Source organism: Podarcis liolepis (assembly GCF_965112155.1).
Source record: "Podarcis liolepis genome assembly, chromosome: 14".
Lineage (NCBI taxonomy): Eukaryota > Metazoa > Chordata > Lepidosauria > Squamata > Lacertidae > Podarcis > Podarcis liolepis.
In genome coordinates this window covers 7,714,007-7,739,773 of record NC_139569.1, presented here as the reverse complement: position 1 = coordinate 7,739,773, position 25,767 = coordinate 7,714,007, and the positions used below count along the sequence as shown (strand labels likewise).

Sequence of the window (25,767 nt, the reverse complement as noted above, 5' to 3'; positions counted from 1 at the left end):
ACACGGTCATTGCCCATAGGACGCACCTAGTTTTTTGGGGGGGAAATAAAGGAAAAGATTTTCCCCTTTATTTCCCCCCAAAAACCAGGTCGGGAAATCCTAACCAGGTCGGGGAACAGCGGGATGGCGGCGTTCCGCCTCCCCGCTGTCCCTCGAGCTTGTGGGGCTGCCCGATGTCTGCCCGAAGCGCGGGGCGCTCTGCTTCAGCATGCCCCACGCTCCAGGCAGCAGGCTGCTATCCGCAGCATGGGGAGCCCTGCGGGAACTCCCGCGGGCTCCCCAGGCTTGCGGAGAGCTTCCTGAAGCCTGGAGAGCGAGAGGGGTCCGTGCGCACCGACCCCTCTCGCTCTCCAGGCTTCAGCGAAAGCCTGCATTCGCCCCATAGGACGCACACAGATTTCCCCTTCATTTTTGGAGGGGAAAAAGTGCGTCCTATAGGGCGGAAAATACGGTATAAGCCAGTGTTGCGGTTATGAAAACAGAGATGCGCACACAAAACTTTCCTTCTCCTTCCTTGTTTTAGGTACTATGGTGGGACGGAGTTTGTGGATGAGCTGGAGAGGCTGTGTCAGAAAAGAGCCTTGGAGGCTTATGGGCTGGACCCACAGAAGTGGGGAGTCAATGTTCAGCCCTACTCAGGTATTCCTATCATCTAACTGGTAATCTAACTGTGGAGAGGGCTGGTTCCTCTGTGGGAATCTAGCAATATAAGCTGTAAGCCAGGCTTCCTCAACCTCGGCCCTCCAGATGTTTTGAGACTACAATTCCCATCATCCCTGACCACTGGTCCTGCTAGCTAGGGATCATGGGAGGCCAAAAACATGTGGAGGGCCAAGGTTGAGGAAGCCTGCTGTAAGCTCCTTGGATCAGAGGCCTTGCCTCTCCCTCTATAAAGCACTGTGTGTACATGGATGTCTTTGCTGGGTTCCCAATTCCTATCAGTCCCAGCCTGAGTAGTCAACGCTTGAGGGATGCAGAAACATCTGGAGCAGGGACAACCAATGGAGTGTTCTCCATCAACCTGATCATTGGTCATGCTGACGGGAACTGTAGCCCATTATATTTAGAAAGCAGTATGCTATAATCATAATAATCATAATATATTTATACATACATACATACATACATACATACATACATACATACATACCCTGCTCATCTGGTTGGGTTTCCCCAGCCACTCTGGGTGGCTCCCTACAGAATACAGTGGTTCCTCGCAAGACGAAATTAATCCGTTCCGCGAGTCTCTTCGTCTAGTGGTTTTTTCGTCTTGCGAAGCAACCCTATTAGCGGATTAACGCTATTAGCGGTTTAGCGGCTATTAAAGGCTTAGCGGCTATTAAAGGCTTAGCGGATTAGCGGCTAAAAGGCTATTAGCGGCTTAGAAAAAGAGGGGGGGAGCGAAAAAAAATCGGAACACTCGCAAGACGTTTTCGTCTTGCAAAGCAAGCCCATAGGGAAAATCGTCTTGCAAAGCAGCTCAAAAACGGGAAACCCTTTCGTCTAGCGGGTTTTCCATCTTGCGAGGCATTCGTCTTGCGGGGCACCACTGTATTAAAAACACGATAAAACTAGCTGAAGAAGTGTGCATGGACATGAAAGCTCATACCAATAACTAACTTAGTTGGTCTCTAAGGTGCTACTGGAAGGAATTTTTATATTTCTTTATTTTATTTTCTCTATTTTATTTTTTGTTTCGGCTACGGCATACCAACACGGCTACCTACCTGTAACGATAAAATATCAAACATTAAAAACTTCCCTAAACAGGGCTGCCTTCAGATGTCTTCTAAAAGTCAGAGAGTTGTTTATTTCCTTGACATCTGACGGGAGAGCGTTCTACAGGGCGGGCGCCACCACTGAGAAGGCCCTCTGCCTGGTTCCCTGTAACCTCACTTCTTGCAGGGAGGGAACCACCAGAAAGCCCTTGGAGCTGGACCTCAGAACATATGTTAGGATATGTTCAGGCTTTCTCTCCCCCCCCCCCATTTTCAGGGTCTCCAGCGAACTTTGCAGTATACACGGCCCTTGTAGAGCCCCACGGAAGGATAATGGGCTTGGATTTGCCAGATGGAGGCCACCTGACCCACGGCTTCATGACGGACAAGAAGAAGATCTCGGCCACCTCCATCTTCTTTGAGTCCATGCCTTACAAGGTGAGCCGCGTTCCGTGCCGAAGGATCTCTGTCCTTCTTCTGAATGCAGCGATTTGTTGGGTGGTCTTCTTCTTTGGCGATCTCTCATAGTCGAGTAAGATTGTCTTCCATAAACACAGTTTTAACAATGGGTCCGTAAGTGACTGTGGAGGCCGATTCTGGATCCACATGTCAGTCCACAGTGGGGACATTTGTTTCCGGGCGGGAGTTGATCATGGTGAAGGAGTTGATCATGGTGAGGCCAAGCGTGCCTTCCTCTTGGAGAGCCAGTGTGGTGTAGTGGTTAAGAGCGGTAGTCTCGTAATCTGGGGAACCGGGTTCGCGTCTCCGCTCCTCCACATGCAGCTGCTGGGTGACCTTGGGCCAGTCACACTTCTCTGAAGTCTCTCAGCCTCACTCACCTCACAGAGTGTTTGTTGTGGGGGAGGAAGGGAAAGGAGAATGTTAGCTGCTTTGAGACTCCTTATAGGGAGTGAAAGGCAGGATATCAAATCCAAACTCTTCTTCTTCTTCTCTTAGCACGTTTCTCCCTTGCGTCCTGAGTTCGAGTGTCTTCAAAGCCCAGGACACCTTTGGTAAAGGCTGTTCTCCAATTGGAGCGCTCGCAGGCCACTGTTTCCCAGTTGTCGGTGTTTATACAGTCATACCTTGGGTTATAGATGCTTTGGGTTGTGCGATTTCGGGTTGCACACTGTGCCAAAACCGAAAGTACCAGAACGGGTTACTTCTGGGTTTCGGTGCTTGCACATGCGCAGAAATGCTAAATTGGGCTTTGCGCATGCGCAGAAGCCCCGGATCGTGACCTGCACGTGTGCTGACTCGGCATTGCGGACACTGCGGGTTGCGAACGTGCTTCCCGCATGGATCATGTTCGCAACCCGAGCATCCTCTGTACTACATTTTTTCAGATTTGCCTTGAGAAAGTCTTTGAATCTCTTTTGTTGACCACCAGCATTAGGCTTTCCATTTTAAAGTGTGTGGTGGTTGAGCACTTGGCTGCCTAAGAATGCGTTCAGAAGTTTCTTTGCCACAGCTCTACCTTGGCACCGTATCCTGGTAGCCAATTCAGCTTGCAGTTGTGTAATGAGAGATGTGAGGCACCAAGCATGAGCCGGCCCCTTGCAAGCTTGAGAACTTTCTGCTTGGGCCCTTCCTTGGTGCCTGCTGCAGCCTCTGTGGCCAATCTCCTCTTCTGGTGTCTACTGTAGCTGCTCCTGTTGAACTGTTATTCTTGGTCCTCCTGTTCACCAGGTCAACCCTGAAACTGGTTACATCGACTATGACAGGCTGGAGGAGAATGCCCGCTTGTTCCACCCAAAGCTGATCATCGCAGGTAAGACGATTGATGGAGATGTACCCTTACTAACGTTCTGTAATCGCCAACAATCCCCCTACTCCACCAGGGCCAGGGCCTTCTCAGTGATGGCTGCGACCCGGTGGAATGCTCTGTCCCATGAGACCAGGGCCCTGCAGGATTTAACTTCCTTCCGCAGGACCTGTAAGACAGAGCTATTCCGCCTGGCTTTCAATTTGAGCTTAGCCTGATCTTTTATTCCCCTTACTTCCCTCCCCCTCCCCTTTTTATAAAGATTACCCGCTCTGGGATCCTACAGCTAATTTTCCCCTGGTCTCCTCGCTGGCCCAAATAGGACTAATTTAGCCAGCTAGCCCTGGTGATCATCTAATGTTTATTGGATCGATTTTCCCCTTAAATTGATTTTTGAATTCTGAATTTATTGTTATTCACGGTTTATACTGCATTTTATGCTGTTTTTTGTTGCATTAGTTAACTGTTTTAAATTTGTTGTTAGCCACCCTGAGCCCAGTTTTCTGAACCAGGAAGGGTGGGGTATTAAATACAAATTTTTTATTATTATTATTATTATTATTATTATTATTATTATTATTATTATTATTACTCCCTGCTAGTATTATATACAATGACCTTCCTCAACCTGGTCTTCCAGATGTTGTTGAAGTCCAACCACTATCAGCCCCAGCCAGCAGGTCCTAGTCCAATGGTTTCTGAAGGGCACCATGTTGCCAAAGGCTGATAAACAGTACTGCCTTTAATTAAAAGCCAAGAAAAGCAGATTAAAAAAAAAGTAAGAAATTATTGGAATCCTGAACTGCTGGAGCCAACAGTATATCTCTTGGAATAGGGTTCAGTTAGGTAGGGGCCACCACTAAGAAAGCCCTGTCTCTACTGCCTATACCTGGCATTCTTGAACCTCTCTTACCTAGATGTTACAAAGCATTATGTTTCCATAAGGCAGTGGCACCTATGGATTGCATGCCCTTCCATTGCTCTTTCTTTATTTTGGTCTCAAGCTTAGTTTTCATTTTCGCTTTTCCTCTTCCCGGACTTCTTTTAAAATGCAACCAAATTCTACAGTTAACACCAAATTGATACAATACGTTTCAGCTTAAAGCCTATTTAGGCATTAAGCTGTATGAAAATGAATGGGTATTATTACTAAGTAATAATGGACATTTTTTACATTATATTAATGATAAATGAAAACCAGTCGTTATTGCTGGTAAGATCTTTCAGCTTAAGGTACTTATAGCATTGCTCTGATTTAATCACGCGTTTGCCACAGATATGTATAAATATAAATGCCTAAATCTTAACTATTATTTAGAAAATATTTATTGCTGCCGTAAATATTCCAATTTTCCTTTAAAGCTCCGTTTCACTGTTTAGAAAACAGTGGTTGAGAAGAGAGATCTTCCTCCATGTTTCCCGTCCCAATAAGAAATCAAGATAACAACCTTTTTATAAAAGAATGGAAATGGTTTAATGAATATTTACAGATAAATTGCAAATAGATAAAAAATTGGCAGGATTGTTGTAATAACTCTGATAAGAGTTTCTATTTAAAGTAGATAATTAAATGAGCAAATTAAATGGATATGCAGAAGATATTAAAAAATAAATTTAAGGAACCGCAGAAAGAGGGGGAAGGAAGTCAAACTTTGAAATGTTAAAATGATGGTAAAATTAATAAAATGTATAAATGTGAAAAGTGAAATATACTCTGAGTCGAGTGTGGATTTCATGCTCTTTATTCAGCTCATAGTAGTGAGGAATGAAAGTTTCCCCAAAATATCTGTTTTATATACATTATTTACACAATGGGTCGCACGTGATTGGCTAATTCTGGGATTCTCCTGTAGGCCAATCAGGTTGCGGATTCACTTCCACCTGGAGCTGGATTGGGTGGCTCCTGCAGACCAATCATACTGCTGCATTGTTCTAAGACCAATCAGACTGCTGCATTCTGGACCCTATTGTGCTAGGACCAATCAGACTGCTGCATTCTGAATCCTATTGTTCTAGGACCAATCAGACTGCTGCATTCTGAATCCTATTGTGCTAGGACCAATCAGACTGCTGCATTCTGAATCCTATTGTGCTAGGACCAATCAGACTGCTGCATTCTGAATCCTATTCTAGGACCAATCAGACTGCTGCTTTTTGGATCCTGTTCAACTCAGTACATAACAAAAAGTATACATAAAAACTTAAAAAAGAAGAAGACATGTTTCAATAAGGCACTTGCCTCTGGATCATTTCCCAGCTGGTCCCGGGCGTTCAGAATGGTCTCTTCTCTCCTAGGGGTCAGCTGCTATTCGCGGAACCTGGACTACGCTCGCATGAGGAAGATTGCCGATGAGAACGGGGCATACCTGATGGCTGACATGGCTCACATCAGTGGCTTGGTGGCCGCCGGCGTGGTGCCGTCCCCCTTCGAGCACTGTGACGTGGTCTCGACCACGACGCACAAAACTCTGCGGGGGTGCCGGGCGGGCATGATTTTCTTCCGGAAAGGTGAGGGTTGTGGCGTAGAACAACTGCCCATTTTTTCCAGGAAGGGGGTGAACTTAGGGGTGGGCAGTCAGGGGCCACATGCATCAGGAAATTGGTGGTTGGGGCCCGAAATGCTGGTGGGCAGTGCCCAAGGTCGCCGGTGCTATTTACACTCCTTTCAGTGCTTATTCACCGGCAGCCTCAATTGTGATGGGGAGAAAGGTGCTGCTAAGACTTAAATATAGGCAGCTAGGTAAAGGTAAAGGGACTCCTGACCATTAGGTCCAGTCATAGCCGACTCTGGGGTTGTGGTGCTCATCTCGCTTTATTGGCCGAGGGAGCCGGCGTACAGCTTCCGGGTCATGTGGACAGCATGACTAAGCCGCTTCTGGCGAACCAGAGCAGCGCACGGAAACACCGTTTACCTTCCCGTCGGAGTGGTACCTATTTATCTACTTGACCTGCCTTCGAACTGCTAGGTTGGCAGGAGCAGGGAAGAACAACGGGAGCTCACCCCGTCATGGGGATTCGAACCGCCGACCTTCTGATCAGCAAGTCCTAGGCTCTGTGGTTTAACCCACAGCGCCACCCGCGTCCCAATATAGGCAGCTAAGAATAAATAAATTTGTTCTCCAAGCCAACGTCATTTGGCCCTTCTCATATCCCCAAGTAATGCTAATGCTGTCAATTCTTATTTTGTAATTAAGTAAATTTCTAGGAACTCTATATACAGTCGAACCTTGGTTCTTGAATGGAATCCATTCCAGAAGTCTGTTCAAAAACCAAAGCGCAGCTTCTGATTGGCTGCAGGAGCTTCCTGTACTCAAGCGGAAGCTGCGTCAGACGTTTAGGTTCCAAAAAACGTTCGCAAACCGGAACACTTATTTCCGGGTTTGCGGCCTTCAGGAGCCAAAACGTTCGAGTCACAAGACATCTCATTACGACTGTAATGGTTTTATTATACAGTGGTACCTCAGGTTATACATGCTTCAGGTTACACACTCTGCTAACCCAGAAATGGTGCTTCAGGTTAAGAACTTTGCTTCAGGAGGAGAACAGAAATTGTGTTCCGGCAGTGCAGTGGCAGCAGGAGGCCCCATTAGCTAAAGTGGTGCTTCAGGTTAAGAACAGTTTCAGGTTAAGAATGGACCTCCTGAACGAATTAAGTACTTAACCCGAGGTACCACTGTATGTATGTATGTATGTATGTATGTATGTATGTATGTATGTATGTATGTATTGATTGATTGATTGATTGATTGATTGCATTCATAGACCAGCTTTTTGTCCATGGTTCATTTAATCCACACACAACAACCCTGTGAGGTAGGTTAGGCTGAGAGGCAGCGACTGTCCCAAGGTTGCCCAGTGAGCTTCATGGCCGAGTCAGGATTCGAACCCTGGTCTCCCAGTCCAAATCTGACGCACCAACCACTACACCACCACTGAAGTCCTTTTGTACTGAGAGACACCATTGCTCTGCCTCCCCTGGTGCTTTCTGCTCTAATGGGGAGAAGCTCCCCCATCGCCTGCTTGCCTGCGCTTTTAACTGGCAACGCCAGGAATCGCACACGGGACCTTCGGCACTCCAAGCGGGTGTTCTGCCGCTGAGCCGCAACCTCTCTCAGTAGCTGATTGCGTTTGGAGTTGAGCATTTGGCTCTAGGTGACTGCAGAGTTGAAGCCAAAGGGAAGGATTAGCCAAGAGCAGCAGTAGCAGCACCCCAAAAACTCCTGCCCCCAATTACCCTCCTCCTTTCTGTTCTCCCCAGGTGCCCGCAGCGTGGATCCGAAAACGGGGAAAGAAATCCTGTACAACTATGAAAGCCTGATCAACCAAGCAGTGTTTCCTGGGCTACAGGGAGGGCCGCACAACCACGCTATTGCAGGTGAGGCAGACTCTCTAAAACAGAGAGGCTGGAGGTAGACTGCTTGCTCTATGAGCAGCGTGGATAAAAATCAATGATTTAATTTAATTTTATTTTAAAAGGATTTTTTTTATTTAAATCAGATTTTTAAAATTTAAATCAGATTTTTAAAATAAAATGTTTTTGGAGGAAAGATCTTTCTAAAGGTAGTTTTCTATTTAAGTTACATTATACAGTGGTGCCTCGCAAGACGAAAAGAATCCGTTCTGTGATTCTCTTCGTCTAGCGGTTTTTTCGTCTTGCGAAGCAAGCCCATTGACGGATTAGCGGCTTTTAGCGGCTTATCTGCTGATCGGATCAGCTGATAAGCGGTTTAGCGGCTTGGAAAAAGGGGGGGGAGGGAAAAAACCAGGAGGAACTCGCAAGACATTGTCGTCTTGCGAAGCAAGCCCATAGGAAATTCGTTTTGCGAAGCACCTCCAAAACGGAAAACTCTTTCGTCTAGTGAGTTTTCCGTCTTGCAAGGCATTCGTCTTGCAGGGCACCAGTGTAGTCCAAAGGCTATTCATCAGCAAATAAGGATTTGTTTAAAGTTTTTCATATGTGCTAAAACTCAGTCTAAATTAGTTTGACACATATGCTATAATGTTATTGCTTTAGTTAAATAAACTGTTTAAATTGTTATTAAGGAAATGATTATTTTTCTCCTGCCAATAAAGTACAGCAGAAAAGTTGTCAAAATATAGTTAACTTACTAAGCATCACAATAATTTCATAATTACCTGTCTATGTATTTCTAATAGAATAACCAAATCAGTAGTTTTTGATATAACTGTAAAAACTACTCTGAAAATTTATTATTCCAAAAACGAAACCTTCCTCTCGTTGTAAATGTTAAGATTATACCAGCAAGAATGAGTTTTCAGGGTGTGTGTGTGATGATTTAAATCAAGTCTTACTGACTAGTGATTTAAATTGTGATTTAAATCAAATCCACCCTGTCTATGAGTGATCTGTGATAGATCTGGCGGAAGGGTAACAAGGAGGGAGGGAGGGGGTTTCAGAATCTGGGAGCAGCCACCGAAAAGGCCAAAGAAGATGGAGGTGTTTGATGAGACATCTTTCTCCGTTCCACACACCCCTGCCCACCTCCTCTCTTCTTTTTTGTCCAGGAATTGCGGTAGCTCTGAAGCAAGCCATGACTCCGGAATTCAGAGCTTACCAGAGGCAGGTCGTCGCCAACTGCAAGGCCTTATCCAACGCCCTCGTTGGCTTGGGATATCACATTGTTACGGGTAAGGAACAGCTAGGACACAAAACACACAAACACACACACATACACACACACACAAAGAGAGAGAGAGAGAGAGAGAGAGAGAGAGAGAGAGAGAGAGAGAGAGAGAAAGAGTCGGCCCTGTCAGGAAGAAACATTACGGACAGAATCATTGCCACACACAGGAAGAACCAAGGAGTTTGAATGCTTCACCTGTAGTTGTATACATCATTTAATGCGGCGATATGAAGGGAAGGTGTTAATATAAGGGATTGTTGTGATATAAGGGGTTGTTATTTTTAATGGAGTGTAATTGAAATTTATAAGGTTTTGGAACACAGAAAAAAGTAAATCACCAAACCATCAGTTCTAGCACGGGGGGATGGGACCTAAATTGTATAATTTGACATCTCAATGATTGGTATTACTCAGTGTTTTTTTTTTCCTTTAAAAAAGTCTTTAGGGGGTGCTCTCATTTTCATACACATATTGAAATACTGCCCCTTAATGAGGGCACACTTAGATTCACACAATGTTTCGGGGTATGTGTGCTCCTGCGTACCCCCAGAAAACAAAAGCACTGGTATTACTAATTGTATTATAATTTGGCATTGTTATGATGAGGCTATTATTGGATTGTTGTAATTGAAAACTAGTAAAAATTATTATCAAAAGAAAGAAAGAAAGAAAGAGAAAATGAAAGAGTCACCCTTGCTTTTTCCTTACAAGTGAGGCTGTGATTGTGAACCTCTGCACCCCTATTAATATCTGGTGTTGCTTCCAGGTGAATTGGCTGGAGGCTTTGGCAAGGTTATATCTGGGGGCAGAGTCTGCAAGTTCATCACCTCTGCTTTAGAGAATGTAGCTTGGATCGTACGCTTGAGCTGCCATTAACAGTTTTGTTTTGCTCCATGGGATGCCGGGGGGTGGGTGTGTGGCTGATATCTCAGTCCCAGAAGCTAAAAGCCTCTTATTTTATTTATTTATTCATTACATTTTATATACCACCGTCCCACCCCCTTCAAGGAGCTCAAGGTGGTATGTGTTGTTCCCCCCTTCCTCATTTAATCCGTACAACAACCTTGTGTGGTGGGTTAGGCTGAGAGGCAGCGACTGGCCCAAGGTCACCCAGTGACTGTGGCCAGCCAAGCAGGGAGGATTTGAACCCTGGTCTCCCAGGTCCTAGTCCAACACTGGCTAGCAAAACACTTGCCAAAGAGAGCACGGTTCAAGTCTCAAGAAGCCAAGGCATGGAGATTCATTCCAGGTCCAAAACATGTTCCAAAGCCTAGGCCAGGCAAGAGCCTAAGGTGAAGGACGCAGGTTATTTTAGCGACCAGGGATGATGTAATTTTCCGCATTTTTTGCTCTATAAGACGCATTTTCCCCCTCCTAAAAAGTAAGGGGAAATGTGTGTGTATCTTATGGAGCGAATGCAGGCTGCGCAGCTATCCCTTAAGCCAGGAGAGCGAGGGATTGGTGTGCAGCGATGCCTCTCTTGGCTTCAGGGATAGCTGCGTGAAGCCTCTTCAGGGCAATGGGAGGAACGCTCCCCCTGCCCTGAAGAGGCTTAGCACGGCTATCCCAGAAGACAGAACAGCAAGAGGGATCGCTGCTTTCGCTGCGCAGTGATCCCTCTTGCTGTTCTGACTTTGCTTTGCTGGAGAGGTGCTGCGCAGAGAGGGAGAGAATATTTTGTTTTCCTCCTCTAAAACTAGGTGCGTCTTATGGTCGGGTGCGTCTTATAGAGCGAAAAATACGGTATATTAATTTGTGATTTAGCAGCATCAGGATCACCTGTTCTAGACGCTTAAAACACGAAGTCAGTTCTTATCTGGCTTGTCCTATTGAACTGATGCTTGAAGCTTGCAAACTTCGCTGGCAGGTGCCATGCTCATTTCCCTCTGCTGCCCCCCCCCATCGCCCTTGCAAATTTGGGGTGACATGAGTGAGTCACTGCTGGCGTTTGGCTCTTCTCCTAGGCGGCTCCGACAACCATTTGATCCTGGTGGACCTGCGCAGCCGAGGCACGGACGGAGGGCGGGCCGAACGTGTTCTTGAGCTCTGCTCCATTGCATGCAACAAGAACACCTGCCCAGGTGAGAGTGGCCAAGCTTGAAGAGGTTCTTCACAGTGCGTAGCAATGGCCAAGCATCCGCCTCACAGCGCTGGGGTTTAGCAGTTTTCAGAAATGCCTGGTGTAGGGGTTGTGTATTGAAACTAGGAGAGGGATACAGTGGTACCTTGGGTTACAGACGCTTCAGGTTACAGACTCTGCTAACCCAGAAATAGTACCTCGGGTTAAGAACTTTGCTTCAGGATGAGAACAGAAATTGCGTGGCGGAGGTGTGGCGGCAGCGGGCGGCCCCATTAGCTAAAGTGGTACCTCAGGTTAAGAACAGTTTCAGGTTAAGAACGGACCTCCAAAACGAATTAAACTCTTAACCCGAGGTACCACTCTATATTTCTTAGATGTTATCCTTCCTGACTCACATTTGGGAGTTCCACAAAGTACTTCCTCTTGTCATTCTCTTGGCCGGTGAATTCGGATCCTCCTAGCTGGGTATGAACAGGCCTAGTCTGCCCACTGATTTCTCTGGCCTCATCTTGCCCACTCTGCCTGGCAATCACTCTACCAGGCAGAGAAGGATCTTTCCTGGACCCAAGACCCCTTTAACTTGGGGGTGGCATTTGGCAGCTTGTGCACACAAAGTAGGGGCTCTTTCCTCTGAGTCACTACCCCTCCCATTTGGGGAGGAATTCAGGAAGAATGGGAAAGTAGACCTGAAGGAGCGTCTCCACCCCCATTGTTCAGCCCGGACACTGAGGTCCAGCTCCGAGGGCCTTCTGGCGGTTCCCTCACTGTGAGAAGTGAGGTTACAGGGAACCAGGCACAGGGCCTTCTTGGTAGTGGCGCCTGCCCTGTGGAACGCCCTCCCATCAGATGTCAAGGAAATAAACAACTATCGGACTCTTAGAAGACATCTGAAGGCAGCCCTGTTTAGGGAAGTTTTTAATGTTTGATGTTTTATTGTGTTTTTAATGTTCTGTTGGAAGCCACCCAGAGTGGCTGGGGAGGCAGATGGGCGGGGTATAAGTTATAAATTACTTTTATTATTATGAATAATTGAATCGTAGAGTTAGACAGGACCACAAGGGTCGTCTAGTCCAACCCCCTGCAATGCAGGAATATTTCACACAACGTGGGGCTCGAACCCACAACGCTGTGATCTCATGTTCTACCAACTGACTGTCCTTTATTTTGTCACTGCTGCTGTCCTTTGGGGAAGCCTTGTCCAAACCATTAGAGTCACCAGTTTTGAGGGTTTAAACTGTTGGGAGCCGCCTGGCGTGGCTGGAGAAATAATAAATTAGAAATAAATTATTATTATTATTATTATTATTATTATTATTATTATTATTATTATTACTACTACTACTACTACTACTATTATTTATTATTATTATTATAAAGCAGCAACTTTAGAAGACTGCTGGGTAGGAAAACTGAGGATTTAAATAACAAGCCTCAGTTTTTATGCAGTTTATCTATGCAATGTATAAAACTGGCCAGCTGACCGTGTCTTTGGATTCAACCCACGGCCTCTTCCCTCGTGCCTAGGAGACAAGAGTGCCCTGCGCCCCAGCGGTCTTCGGCTGGGAACACCAGCCCTTACCTCCAGGGGATTCTTGGAAGAGGACTTCCGGAAAGTCGCTCACTTCATCCATAAAGGTAGGAAGGTGCCTGTGGGCATGGGAGCTCTGTTTTTGGAGATCTGGGCTTTGCTTTCTACCTTATCTTCGCCCGCAGCCTCTGCCTTAGGTGAACGCTGGTTTCATCCCCTCACTTATTTGCAGAATGATTTGGAAGTGCCAGTGCAAATTCAGTTACAGGTAGATAGCCGTGTTGGTCTGCCATAGTCGAAACAAAATAAAATAAAAAATTCCTTCCAGCAGCACCTTAGAGACCAACTAAGTTTGTTATTGGTATGAGCTTTCGTGACACGAAAGCTCATACCAATAACAAACTTAGTTGGTCTCTAAGGTGCTACTGGAAGGATGTTTGTTTCAAATGCAAATTCATACTAGGTCGCACCTTGTTTCAGGTGTGAGGAACCTGTGCTCTCCCCCCCCCCATTATCTCGCTTATTTACACCCCACCATTTTCTGCAGCGAGCCCAAGGTGGCGCCCATGCTTCTTCCCCTCCTCGTTGAAGCCACACAACAACCCTGTGAGGTAGGTTAGGCCAAGAGGCAGTGACTGCTCCAAGGCCACTTCCTGAGCTTCCTGACTGAAGGGGGATTTGAACCCTGGCCTCCCCCAGGTGCTAGTTTGACCCTCTAACCACTACACCACTCTGCCTCTTGCTAGACCACTATTTCCTTCATCCCAGATCATTGGCCATGCTTGTCTTGGGCTGGTGGTAGTTGGAGCTCGATAGCATCTGGAGGGCCGCCCTTCAGAGGATTTGGGCTGGCACATTTGAGGAGTTAGGTAAAGGTAAAGGGACCCCTGACCATTAGGTCCAGTCATGGCCGACTCTGGGGTTGTGGCGCTCATCTCGCTTTATTGGCCGAGGGAGCCGGCGTACAGCTTCCGGGTCATGTGGCCAGCATGACTACGCCGCTTCTGGCGAACCAGAGCAGAGCATGGAAACGCAGTTTACCTTCCCGCCGGAGTGGTACCTATTTACCTACTTGCACTTTGACGTGCTTTTGAACTCCTAGGTGGGCAGGAGCAGGGACCGAGCAATGGGAGCTCTCCCCGTCGCGGGGATTCAAACTGCTGACCTTCTGGCTGGCAAGTCCTAGGCTCTGTGGTTTAACCCACAGCGCCACCCGTGTCCCACTCGTGGAGTTACCCTATACCAAATTGGGCCACCAGGTCAACTTGGGCAGAGCGATTGGTTCTTACTGGTTGTGGCGTCTCAACATTTAGAGACATTTTGCGGTCCTTTAAACAGGAGGCATCTGGGATTGAACCTGGAGCCTTTCTAAATGCGAAAGGCGTACGCTACCCCTGAACCACAGTCCCCGCTCCCCCCCTGATGAGGTTTTGCTGTCCAAAGTAGTAATTGATCACCCAGTGGCCCACTCAGCCGCCAAACGAGGAAATTTCTGTGTTGCCCATGCAGGTATTGAGCTCACCTTGCAGGTCCAGAGCGACATGAGTCCTAAAGCGACGCTGCGAGAGTTTAAGGAGAAGCTGGTGTCTGACGAGAAGTACCAAGCTCCCCTGAGATCCCTCTGGCAGGAGGTGGAGGCCTTTGCAGATACCTTCCCCCTCCCTGGCTTGCCTGTTCTATAAAAGTCACAGTTCCCCCCGCCCCCCACGCCAGAAGAACAGCAAGGAAACTCCTGCCTGGAACAGCCGCGATTCTTCTTGGCTGCTTTGCAGTGTGGGTTTTCTCATCAAGCTGCCCTCCCATAAGAAGGATTTAGGAGGAATCGAGGTATCTCCAGTGTCCCTTTTCTTTACTGTTCTTACAAGCAGAGCTGCTCTTGAAACCTGCTCTTTAACCAACCTCTACCCCATCTTTTAAAAAATACGTTGCATTGAATATGGACCCCGGGAGGAAATGGGCACAGGCCAAACGTAGCTTTAGAATCCTCCGTTGCCGGGGTTAACGGCCGTATTAATGGACATCCCAGAATTATACCCCTGGCAGTGGTAAAGAGGCCCCGAGAGAGATGTGCCACACAGTTGCTGCGAATGGAAATCGCAGTAAAAATATTGCATATGGAATCAACCTATTACCCAAAGGTCTTAAATGGAAGAGGCTGAGAGATGGCGGAAGGGGGAAATGCAATGTCGACAGTAACTCGAAGCTCCCCCGAGGTTTGAATAAACGTCAAACTGGGTCACGAGGAAGAATGAATCTGATTTTTTGCCGGGTTTAAGCTTCCTCGTTAAAGCTGGCCTGTTGGAGAAAACAGATTTACTCCAAGTCTAAGCAAGAAACAACAAAAAGATAGACCTTCATGCTGCGGTGTCTTCAGCCAGCATAGCTGAGCCGCTTTCAAGCCAGAGTTTTCTTCATTCGGGAAAACTCATACCAAAGTCTTCCTTTGCTTTGGTTTGTGGAACCCCCTGCCACAAGGATTGAGGATGGATGACTGTGAGCATTTAGCAGGGGTATTAAGAGCACAGATTTATCAATAGGGATCAGTCATGAAATGTGCAACCCGGAACAAAGTGCTGCAGTGTGGAACGCTCCTCTGTTCCAGTAAGATAGTTATGCCTCTGGGATACATTTCATCCCACCTGGTTTTCCATTCCCACCCTGCTGCAATGGGGCTCCCCCCCAATCTTTTTTACTTTTCCCCCCTTAAAAGATTTCTTGTATTTCTGCAAAGCTTGGGGAGTCTCCCTGCTGCCCCTGTGGCTGATTGACCTTCGGGCTACTAGAGCAGGGTGCTCACACCTGAAAATTGGAAAATTGGAAATCCTCCCCTTCAGAGATCACTGAACCCTCACTGGTCTGCTAGGCAGCTGGCCATTGCCTTTGTGGCCTGGTTGAGGGTTTCTCAGAACCACGCTGCTATTCCACTGCGGGAAACAAGGCTAGATGAACCTTCCGGTCGGATCCAGCTGTTTTACGTGGCTTGTGCCTGAGATACCATCTCTAGACTACCAAGATTTCAGCTGTGTATAGCGATACCTGGAAAGGGCGAAGATAACGTTTCTCCATTCACCAACATCGCTGTGTAATAGCAACTGGCGCAGTTTTCCTATCGCTGGAGAATGGGGGTAGTTTAAGCAAACTGTCTTGAATATTCAACTTGATCAGAGCGGGCCTACCATGAATGTAAGAAAAGTCCGGACGCGTCAGCCCAGTGGCCAGTCTAGTCCAGAATCCTCTTCTCACAATGGCCAACCAGGTGTCTGCTGGAAACCTGCAAGCAGAATCTAAGCACAAGAGCGCTCTCCTCACCTGTGGCTTCCAGCAATGGGTATTTGAAAACAACATAGCAAGGCAGAATTCTGTCTTTCTAAATCCAAGGCATGGGACTCTCAGCTACATTAGCAAAGAAACAGCAATTTGGATGCACTATAAACATGCAACACTAGATGGCGCCAGAGACCAGGAATTTTTAAAACACGATTTTCCATAGAGATTTTTTTCTTTTGTTAAAGCGATCTTATTTCTGACTTACAGCATTTTTTTCCAGTTTAGATCCACCCATGGCTAGCCTCTTGCATTGCTCAACTCCCAAAATTTTGTGGTTGCCACTCTCCAGTCCTCTCCCCCCGCCGCTTTAGTATCAGACACAGGAGCTCAGAAATAGAGTCAGGACAATTTTTTACTAAGCACAATAAAATCAAGAATTGAACCACAATATACGCCAAGGGTTATATAAGCTTTAAAAAATACAACCAGTATATATATATATATATTGTATTTCAAAAATATCTTGAGCCCAAATAAATAATTTCTTCTTCTTCTTCCCCCTGCCTCCAATGTACATTTTATCATTGTAGTCACTGGGTGTTGAGTATTGTTGGTGAAGCGCTTGTGCAGTACACACCTTAACAGCACTAAGACATGGAAGGCATGCTGCTCAGATTTTCTTCAGTGAAGACACTCCATTTCCCTCCCTAACTACTGCTTAAGCGAAGTGTTGTGTTCCTACAAGTGTGGACAAGAAACTGAACATGCAGTTAGGAAGATCACTTTGGGGAGTTGTTACTTCCAGGGAGCTGCTAGCCCAGTCCAGTCGAGATGGAGAAAGGTCAGGTAGTTGGTTGATAAGAAGAAAATGCAGAATTATGGGGCCCAGTGTCTGGGCTTTCCACAGCACCCAGAGGGACCGCGATCCTGCATGTTGCATCCATAAGCAGGCCAACGCCAGCTCCGCGCATGTAGTGCGCCAACACCAATTCACATGTCTCAAGGGGCTGATTGTACCTAAGCTGCTGAATTTGTGGGCCACTCACATCCTCTGTGTGTGATGTTCCCATGGATCAGCCTATGGTTATATTTTCAAGATTAAAGCAGCAGAGATATGCAAACCCCTCAATTGCCAAATGGCTAGATGAGCTCCGTTATGGAAGCAGCTCATACCGAGAGGATGCGGAATGGGGCAAGCATAGGATCTGCCTTCCTCTTGACGCTAGAACCACTGATGAAAGAGGGGGGAGCTTCTCCCCAGCTCCTCCAGTCTCCCCACTCTGTCCTGTATGGATTTCCCCTTTCTCTCTGCCAGCATTAATCATGGGGTTTTTTTTACCACATCTGCCAGGAGCTTATAGCCAACTAGGATTAGCTTGTAACCAGGATTTGAAGCTGGTTGGCGCTGCTAGGGTGTAATACCACTGTTAAAACTGACAAGGGGCGGAAGAGGACGTTTGAGCCTGTGGGGTGTTGGCAATCTGTTAAAGATTGGCTAAGGACACGAAAGCAGAAAGCTAGTTCACGTTACTAGGCTCTGCAGGTGATTGGGCTCAGTCTTGGCTCTTGAGAAAAGGAAGGTGCTCACTAGCAGGCCTTGTATCTACATATATGTGAACCCTTTTTTAAAAAAAAGTCAGCAGTGCCACACTACTGACTCTATGGCATGCTCGTGAACCGCCAAGACCGATTCCAGAGCCTTGTGATTCACAGATCTTGCTTCCATCAGGCAAGATGTCAGGCATACCTGCAAGCGTAACAGGTCCCTTTTGCACCTGCAAAAATAATAAGAAGCAATGCCGAAGCCCTGAAAACTGTCTGAAGGGCAGAGTAGATAGGACCACTGTGAAGCTAGATCAGTTCCTCAGGGATCCTTCATGTATTTCTGCTTATAGTGCAAGCTTTGAAAAGGCAAATTCTTAAGATGTTCAGATGGAAAGGCATTGCTCAGCTAAATCAGAACAAAAGTCTCTGGTGGGCCCAAACCTAGAAGACCTTGTGAGATTTTGTGTCTCCGTTACAGGGATAATCCCAAATAAATTGCAGGTGTCCTTTTCTGTATTGGCAGTGGTGGTGGGAGAAATATCTGAATACAAGGCTAATGTGCAAACTAGGCTTTTTAGGAAGGCAAGAAAAAGCTACTCTTCAGAGGGGCACACACATTCCTTCAGCAATTCGGGAAAGTGTTGCCTCCCACCATTGAAGGAGGAAAAGTCTATAAATGAAGGCTTGGTCTTGAAATTAAGGGAGATGTCGAAGAAAAGCCTGCCAAATGGAGTTGACAAACCAGGACCCAAAGTATCTAAAATTGGAGAGGCTTCCTGGGATAGACCAGCCTTCCCCAACCGCTGGCTGCTATAGCAGCCGTAGTCCAAAACATCTGGAGGGCACAAGGTTGGGGAACACTGACCTAGATGTGCCAACAATGGCATCCCACTGGCTAGGTTGATTACCTGAAATATCCAGAGACATTCACTATACTGTGGCTCCCAACCACCAATGGGGAAGGGGGAAACCAGTGTGATGATGTCACAATATGGGCAAATATTCCTAAACTGTACAGCGGAGAACTAGACTCAATGACAGCATTCGGGGAGATAGGCCCACGGTTCCCATGACTCTTGAGTCCCACCCTTTAAAGAGATACCTCGCCTTGCAGATGCGGTAAAGCAACTCTGCTCAGGAAGGCCTTTTCCAAATCTTGGATATTGGGAGTCCTTGCATAACGCTGCTATGATTTCACTGCAAAGCACAACAGATTTCCCTCTACCATCTTCATGAACGAACAGCCACCCTATAGACTTTTTTGGAGGGGGGGGTAGAAAGCAGCACAGGAGTGCTATCTTCTCTCCAAAAAGCTTTGAAACTTATCTGCCTACTTTGCTGAGGGACAGGTGGGGCTACGCCTTGGAAGCCTAGCTGCTGTGAAGCCACCATGGGGCTGTCTGCATCACAAGGGGGGACCCCCCCCCTGCTCTCGTAGAAAAGCTTTGCCCGCAACTCCATCGTGGCTCACAACCTAGCTGGGTTTCCCAGTCCTATTTGAGAACAATGGCGCGTCAGGGCGAGATTCAAGCAAGGTTTGTACCGTTCCCGCAAGATCCTTTTTCTCTGATACAAAGCAGCAAAGTGTCATACAGATGGCCTCTACCAACCCATTACTTGAGGAACTAAAAAGTGCAGCGTTACACACACACACACACACACACACACACACACACACAAAGTGCAGCTTTGCATCAAGTTTTCCAGTACTCTTAAAACACTAAACTTGACACTCGCCCTTGAAGCTTCCTCCGGTGGTACATTCAGTTCCAGAACTCTGTCACACATAATTGCATTGAACAGAGGTTTTGAAATATCACAAGTCCAGTTACTCTTGTAAAACGTGTGTCTTGTCACCAGCTTCCTGACACACAGGGAACGGAAAGAGAACTTTCAAAAAGAAAGAAAGAAAAGGAAATAAAACTAGTATGGCGTTCCTCCGCCTCTAAAATTATCAGCCAGCCGGCTGCTTGGGATTTCCCACTGCTGTACTTATCTGCAGCTAGGGAGAAGACACAGATGAGATGTGGCCCCATCGGAGACCTCAAGTTTTCACAGGACGAAAGAAATAAAGCGGAACTACCTTCAACCAGAGTAACGACAGATTCTTAAAAGGCTCAAAACTGATCGCACCCGGTAGAGTTTGTGATTCAGGAGGAGCCCCAACATCCAGTCCAAGCTGCGTGACCGGCAACCACCCCAATGCGCAGCAACAGCAGAGGTAGTAAAACGGTTGCAAAGGCTGGATGTTCAGGAAGGGTGAGGCCAAATTGGAAGCTGCACATCCCAGCGCTGACCTCCATTCCCGCCAGGGGCTGGTTGTACCAAACAAAGCATGGGGTGGGTGGGGGAGGCCTAATCCAGTACATTCAATCCCAATGACACCTGAGTGCTAAGGTTTAAGGGCACCAGGCGATTCCAGAGACCTCTCCCAGTGTGCTCTTGGGAGCAATGGCACTGGCCTGTGTGACAGGGTCCGAAGCACAGCTTCCCCAGCTCCATCTTCCCTCACATTCTCCCCCATACTGCAGAAACAGGGCCAGCTATAAGGATTTGTGGGTGTCCCTTTCCCCTCTGGGAGAGGCAAGCCAAGGTGCAGCGGACTACAGAGACACAGTGCTCAGTGTAACCCCCCGCCAAGGCCTCCTTGCGCTTTTCCAGGGTTCAGAAGGCCTTCACCAGACCTCTGACCTCAAGAGCCAAGGAGGGCCTCCCTCTACTCCCCAGGGATGCACAATGCGAGGAGTCATTGCAACCACCAATGCTGCAAAAAGACCCGAGAGATGGGTCAACGTCTGGCTATTGTGAAACAGCTGAATTCTTATGTTTAGCTTAAAAAACAAACAAAACCCCTCCACCTTCTACAATTCACTCCCATGCACTTCTGAAATATGTTTCTGTGGCTCACTGGTTTCTAAAAAATGCGCACAAGTCTTTGGTGCCACTCACACGTACCCAGCACCGACCACGTACCATGCAAATCCCCTATAGTCGAGATATCCCACTGCTCCTTAAAGATGCTACACACACACACACACACACACCGCGCTCCCCACTTTAAGCAGCAAATGATAATGAACTTCCCCTCTTCCGAAGAGGTGTGACCGAGGTTTAGGAAGTCCCATTTTAATGAGGTTGGCTTAGCCACGCTGGGGTCCTCCATATCGTCCTTCGGGTTCTCAATGACTAGTGTGTCGATCGCGGAATCGTCCAGGCCTGCAGATGGCCACAGGTGAGCCGGCGGGCAAGGAGGGGAGGCAGCAGGGCAGGCTGGGCACAACTTAAATTTTGTACAAGCAGCTGGGCACGTAATCAAACCTGAGGACCGGGCTGACCCCTCGGACGGGATCCTGAACGTACTGCAGTTTCAGGAGCTCGGCAAGGTACTGCACCACTTTGCTGTCCTCGTTTGCAAGCCCCAGCTGGATTTTCAGGAAGTTCAGCCGCCGGTTTGCCACGGACTCCTCTGTCTCCCCCTCTTTGATGGGCAGGTGCAGGTCGTGGTAGAAGGTGTACAGAAAGGCCTTGGAGCACAGCTGGGTCAGGATGGTCTGGACGTGCATAAAGTACGTGCTTCCCCGCTTGATCTGCGTGCGGTGGTCAGCGAGCCTGGGGATCAGGGTCCCTTTGTACTGCGGGCAGCGGAGAGTCTTGCTGTCGGCATCCAGGATACTGATGTAGCGGCTGTAGCGGCAGAGGGAGTGCATCATGTTGACACCCGACGGAGAAGATGCTCTGGAAAGGAAGGGGGGAGATAACATGCTGACATTGAAACGCCAAGGTAGAATAACTACAGGTATGGAGGCATTCTGTCTGTGAGAGATCATGAAGTGAAGTGGCAGAGATTGGGAGCCAGGAGGTCTCAGTTCAGCCACATCTCTCTCTGGGACCCAGAGCAGGAAATATCATTCCTGCACCAGCGTCCCCGTCCCCCCGGCAATTGCACACCCCTGCTGCGCTACCAAAGGAAATCAACAGGCAGGTCATGTTTCCTGCTAAATGGTGCTTTCGTAGCTAACCTTTGGAAGGGGTGGGGGAGGTTTCTGATTAAGTATGGAAGCCTCTGACATGAAAATGATCACCGCCAAACCCCACCATGGCAGAACAAATGGTGACTGAATAGGGCACATTTCTGACCAGTGAACTCCTCTTTTGTCAATGGGAATCAATTGTCATTTAACTGTACTGCCAGGGACCAGAGTTGTGAGGGTTCTGTATTTGGTAGGTCCACAATGGCCGGAAACTACAACTAATCCAGAATGCGGCAGCTAGACTGGTGACTGAGAGTGGCCGCCAAGACCATATGACACCGGTCCTGAAAGACCCACATTGGCTCCCGGTACGTTTCCGAGCACAATTCAAAGTGTTGTTGCTGACCTTTAAAGCTCTAAAAGGCCTCGGCCCAGTATACCTGAAGGAGCGTCTCCACCCCCATTGTACAGCCTGGACACTGAGGTCCAGCTCCGAGGGCCTTCTGGCAGTTCCCTCCCTGCGAGAAGTGAGGTTACAAGGAACCAGGCAGGGGGCCTTCTTGGTAGTGGCGCCTGCTCTGTGGAATGCCCTCCCATCAGATGTCAAGGAAATAAACAACTGTCTGACTCTTAGAAGACATCTGAAGGCAGCCTTGTTTAGGGAAGTTTTTAATGTTTGATGTTATCGTGTTTTGAATATTCTGTTGGGAGCCGCCCAGAGTGGCTGGGGAAACCCAGCCAGATGGGCGGGAAATAAATAAATAAACAAACAAATAAATATAATAATAATAATAATGATGATGATGATGATGTTATTACTTCCACTATCAGAGACAGTATGAGTACCGGCTGCTGGAGAAGATGGGCTTTCCAGAGGCATCTGGATAGCCACAATGGGAACTTAGGATTGTATCCAACAACTTTTGCTCAAAAGTTAGACCCACTGAAATTAATGGAACTGCGTTAGCCTTGTTCGTCAATTTCAGTGGGTCTTCTCTGAGTAGGACTAACAACGGGTTATATCCAATGTCAGTCCCACTCACACTAGACCTATTGAAATTAATGGGAAGGCTTAGATCTTATTAAATTCAATGGGTCTACTCAGAGCAAAAGTCAGCTGGATGCAACCCATTGTATATACAGTCCAAAATGGTGGACTAGATAGGCCTGTGGTCAGACATTTTAAAGATCTGGGTAGGTTATGGTGGTGGAGGAGTTTTTTTTACCTCTGCAATCCAATCAGCTTCCACTTCTGAAAATCTGTGATGTGCAAAGGAGATGTGGCCCAGTGCTTCACCGGCTTGGCATACGCACCGCAATTTGGAACAAAAATAGAGAGTGCGGTGACGAGCTTCTCCACGATCGTCTTGTCTTCCCCCAGCACTATCAAAGTCCTGCCACTCAGTAGCGAATATATTGCAGGGTGAGCAAAGGGATACTGCCGGATGAACCTCAGTGCATTTTGCCCTGACTTCTTCTTGTGCCTTTCTCCGAAATGACCAGCAGGAAGGGCAGGGGAAGGAGTCCTGTCCGAGCTGGTGGAGGCTGTGCTGCTGATGTAGCTTGTGGAGTCTGAGCATTTATCCAGGCTCATTTTACTCGTCTCTCTGCTGCTTGAGAGATAATGTGGGTCGAGTTCGTAGGTGAGGAGGCCTCCCAAGACACCATCGTGGGAAGAATAGTCCGTGAAATTCACGTGAAACCCCTGATCCCCTTGCCGGTATGGCTGGGGCGGGATACTGACCACACTGTCACCATCGCAATGTTTGGGGACCATGTTGGATGGAGGCTCGAGAAAATTTGGACTCTCTTTTCCAATGCAACAGGCAGAGTCCACAGGGAGCAGGTTTTCTGGTTCAGGGTTGCCTTCAGGGTTGTCTAGATTTAAAACAGGGCTAAAGCGAAAACCTTCATCTTCTTCGTCTGCATAAGGCTCTTCATTAATGGCACTTGGGTAGCTCGCTTTAAAGTCATCAGGAATCAGAGCTTCTGAGGGACACGTGCTGAGGACTTCAATGCTGTCCTCACTTATGGTCCTTCGGCTGACAGCTTTGCTCCTCACCACTTGTGGACTCAGGTGGGCTTGCGGCATGCTTGCCTGGGTTTCAGATTGACTCAGGGCAGTAGCAGACTTTTCCGTCCCCAAAACTTCAATGCTTTCACCACTACTAACACTTCCTTTAAGATCTGCATCGAGGTACTCAAGATTGTCGTGCTGGTCATAAGTAACAGGGTCAGTGACTTCTGCTTCCTGCATGTCTTCAATCTCCTGTTCCATCTTTATAGGCACAGACTCAACACTGGATTTGTAAGATCCCAAGCTGACTAATGTTTTAGGAATAAGGCAGACTTCCAAACCTTTGGGATTGGGGCTGTCTACGTTAGGTCCCTGGTAGCCATTTAAATGCTTTTCAGATGGTCGTTCATCAACAAGGAACATGTCTTCAAAAAGGAAGTTGGTAATAGTTTGCTGCTGCAAAAGTGCTCTGCTGATCTGATTGGTCAAGAGGTAGCAAACGTCACCTCTGAACGTTTTCTCAATTTGATGTAACTGATCTAGAGTCTGGGTGAAAAAATAAACATCACACAGTTCCTGAAGGGTTTTGAGTTTCTTGTCAAAGCACTTGGCAGATTTTGCCTTGATAAGTTTCGGGATGTAAGAGGACTGGCGAGGATAAAGGTGTGTTTCACTGGGTTCGTCAGATTTCGAGGTAGTAAGTCCTTGTTCGGAACTATCATCAACTTGCTCTGTCACAGACTCTGGCTCATAAGGGTGAAAATCAGAATCTTTCTGCTTACTGTAAGGATATGATCTGATTTGTTTTAAAAGATCTTGATGCTCAATGATAGATTTTTCAACACTAGCCAGTTCATTGGCTTTCTCAATGGCTTGTGTGGTATAGTATCCTTTCTCATTGCTTTTCTTCTGGATTTCAGTTTCATTGTGCAAAACAGTTCTGGTGTAATCAAGGTCTTTCAGTTTCTTTTCCAGTTCATTCGCAAAAGCTTTTCGGTTGCCAGTCTTTAAGCATTCTGATGCTTTGGAGAACTCCGCAGAGAGTTCCTGAAACATCTGCATAATTTTGTGCTCATCAGCAGAAATGTAGGCCATGCAGAAAGGCCGGACAAAGCCTCTCGCTTCGAGATCATAGAGAGTCAGGTGATGCACGTAAGCAAAAGCTCCTTCCTTGGAATCGCCCAGCACTACTTTAGAATCCTCCACGAAGTTCAGCTTTGGGTAAGGGCATCCAGGAGGGTGCCCCACAAAGGAAGCCTGGTAGTCCACCGACATGATGCGGAGGGAAAAATAGTTGAGATCAAAGGTGCCGGAAACTTTGGCGTCATCCGGGATGGTGAGCAAAGGCTGGGGTCCCACTTGCTCCGAAAACTCCGATATAAGGATGAAGTCCCGGGTGAACTTGGCACCTGAGAGCTTGGACCAGGGGTTGGCCCCATGGCTGGCAAAAGGGAAGAGCGGAACAGAGTATTCCTCAGGCAAGGCTGGTTCGCTGTATGCCTCTTCTTCGTACTCGTCCTCTTTGGTAAACGCCACCACATCTGGGGCGCTGATCATATTTCCAGGTGGGAATGGTGAAGGGGCATGAAGAAAGCAGGGCCGGTCGTCCCTCACCAGTTGTCAACCGGAATCCATTGGCGGAGAATGAGGACTCTTCTCCCAGACTTGCTCCGCTGACGGACTGTAGGGGGTGGGGCGCTTCCTGCACACCCAAGGGAACCTATTGCACTCTCCCTTTTACTTCCCTGCTGGAGGTGGGCACTTTCCGGGGTCTGCGGCACTTCCTTTTCTAACTAGGGGTCACCTGCCCCTCAGCTGAAGGACAGGGCACCAATCCTGTTCACCCAGCGGGCCTGGTGAGACATGCCCTTTCATGGGGGGGGCAGATCCCCCACCCCTCCAACCCCTCTCCCTTGGTTCAGCTGCCTCGAATTCCAGGCTCGGCTCCCAGGATCTAATACGCCTCCTTCCCCAGGGAAGGAAGGGGACCCCTTTCTTTCTCCCCAACCCCTCGACTTTCCCTCCCTGGGAAATGGGCCCTTCTCCGGATCTTCCTCCCCTCCCCCCTTTTCCCCTCTTACCAAAAAGGTGGGCGCTAGGACCGGCCCGACCCTCCACACGCACACCCCCTGCCCCGTCTCTCCCCCTCCCTTTGCCCCGCGCCTGCAGCACGAACCGTCACTTCCCCCTCACAGCCGCCTCCTGGCAGCCATCTTAGAGTCACATGACCT

At 47.8% G+C, this 25,767-nt stretch overlaps 2 protein-coding genes across 2 annotated transcripts in view; one reads left to right on the top strand and one right to left on the bottom strand.

Annotated features, from left to right (window-relative positions):
• The window catches only part of SHMT1 (serine hydroxymethyltransferase 1), a 25,489-nt gene extending 8,929 nt beyond the window's left edge, over positions 1–16,560 (top strand). Inside the window, exons 4-12 of the mRNA XM_083474351.1 lie at positions 524–639; positions 1,996–2,156; positions 3,408–3,489; positions 5,779–5,991; positions 7,742–7,858; positions 9,010–9,132; positions 11,093–11,209; positions 12,733–12,843; positions 14,246–16,560. Coding sequence (XP_083330477.1) covers positions 524–639; positions 1,996–2,156; positions 3,408–3,489; positions 5,779–5,991; positions 7,742–7,858; positions 9,010–9,132; positions 11,093–11,209; positions 12,733–12,843; positions 14,246–14,418 — 1,213 coding nt within the window. The 3' untranslated portion in view covers positions 14,419–16,560. The remainder of the gene's footprint in view (positions 1–523; positions 640–1,995; positions 2,157–3,407; positions 3,490–5,778; positions 5,992–7,741; positions 7,859–9,009; positions 9,133–11,092; positions 11,210–12,732; positions 12,844–14,245) is intronic.
• SMCR8 (SMCR8-C9orf72 complex subunit) lies at positions 16,398–25,767 on the bottom strand. The gene is made up of 2 exons (XM_083474217.1): positions 22,746–25,767; positions 16,398–21,283 (listed from the first exon to the last, which is right to left on the bottom strand). The coding sequence occupies exons 1-2, from the start codon at positions 25,091–25,093 to the stop codon at positions 20,830–20,832; spliced, it is 2,802 nt and encodes a 933-aa protein (XP_083330343.1). The 5' UTR covers positions 25,094–25,767; the 3' UTR covers positions 16,398–20,829.

Coding starts and splice junctions, on each gene's coding strand:
- SMCR8 (XM_083474217.1), bottom strand. CDS start 25,093: ATGATCAGCGCCCCAGATGTGGTGGCGTTTACCAAAGAGGACGAGTAC. Junction 21,284..22,745: donor AAGCTGATTGGATTGCAGAG/GTAAAAAAAACT, acceptor CTTCCTTTCCAG/AGCATCTTCTCCGTCGGGTG.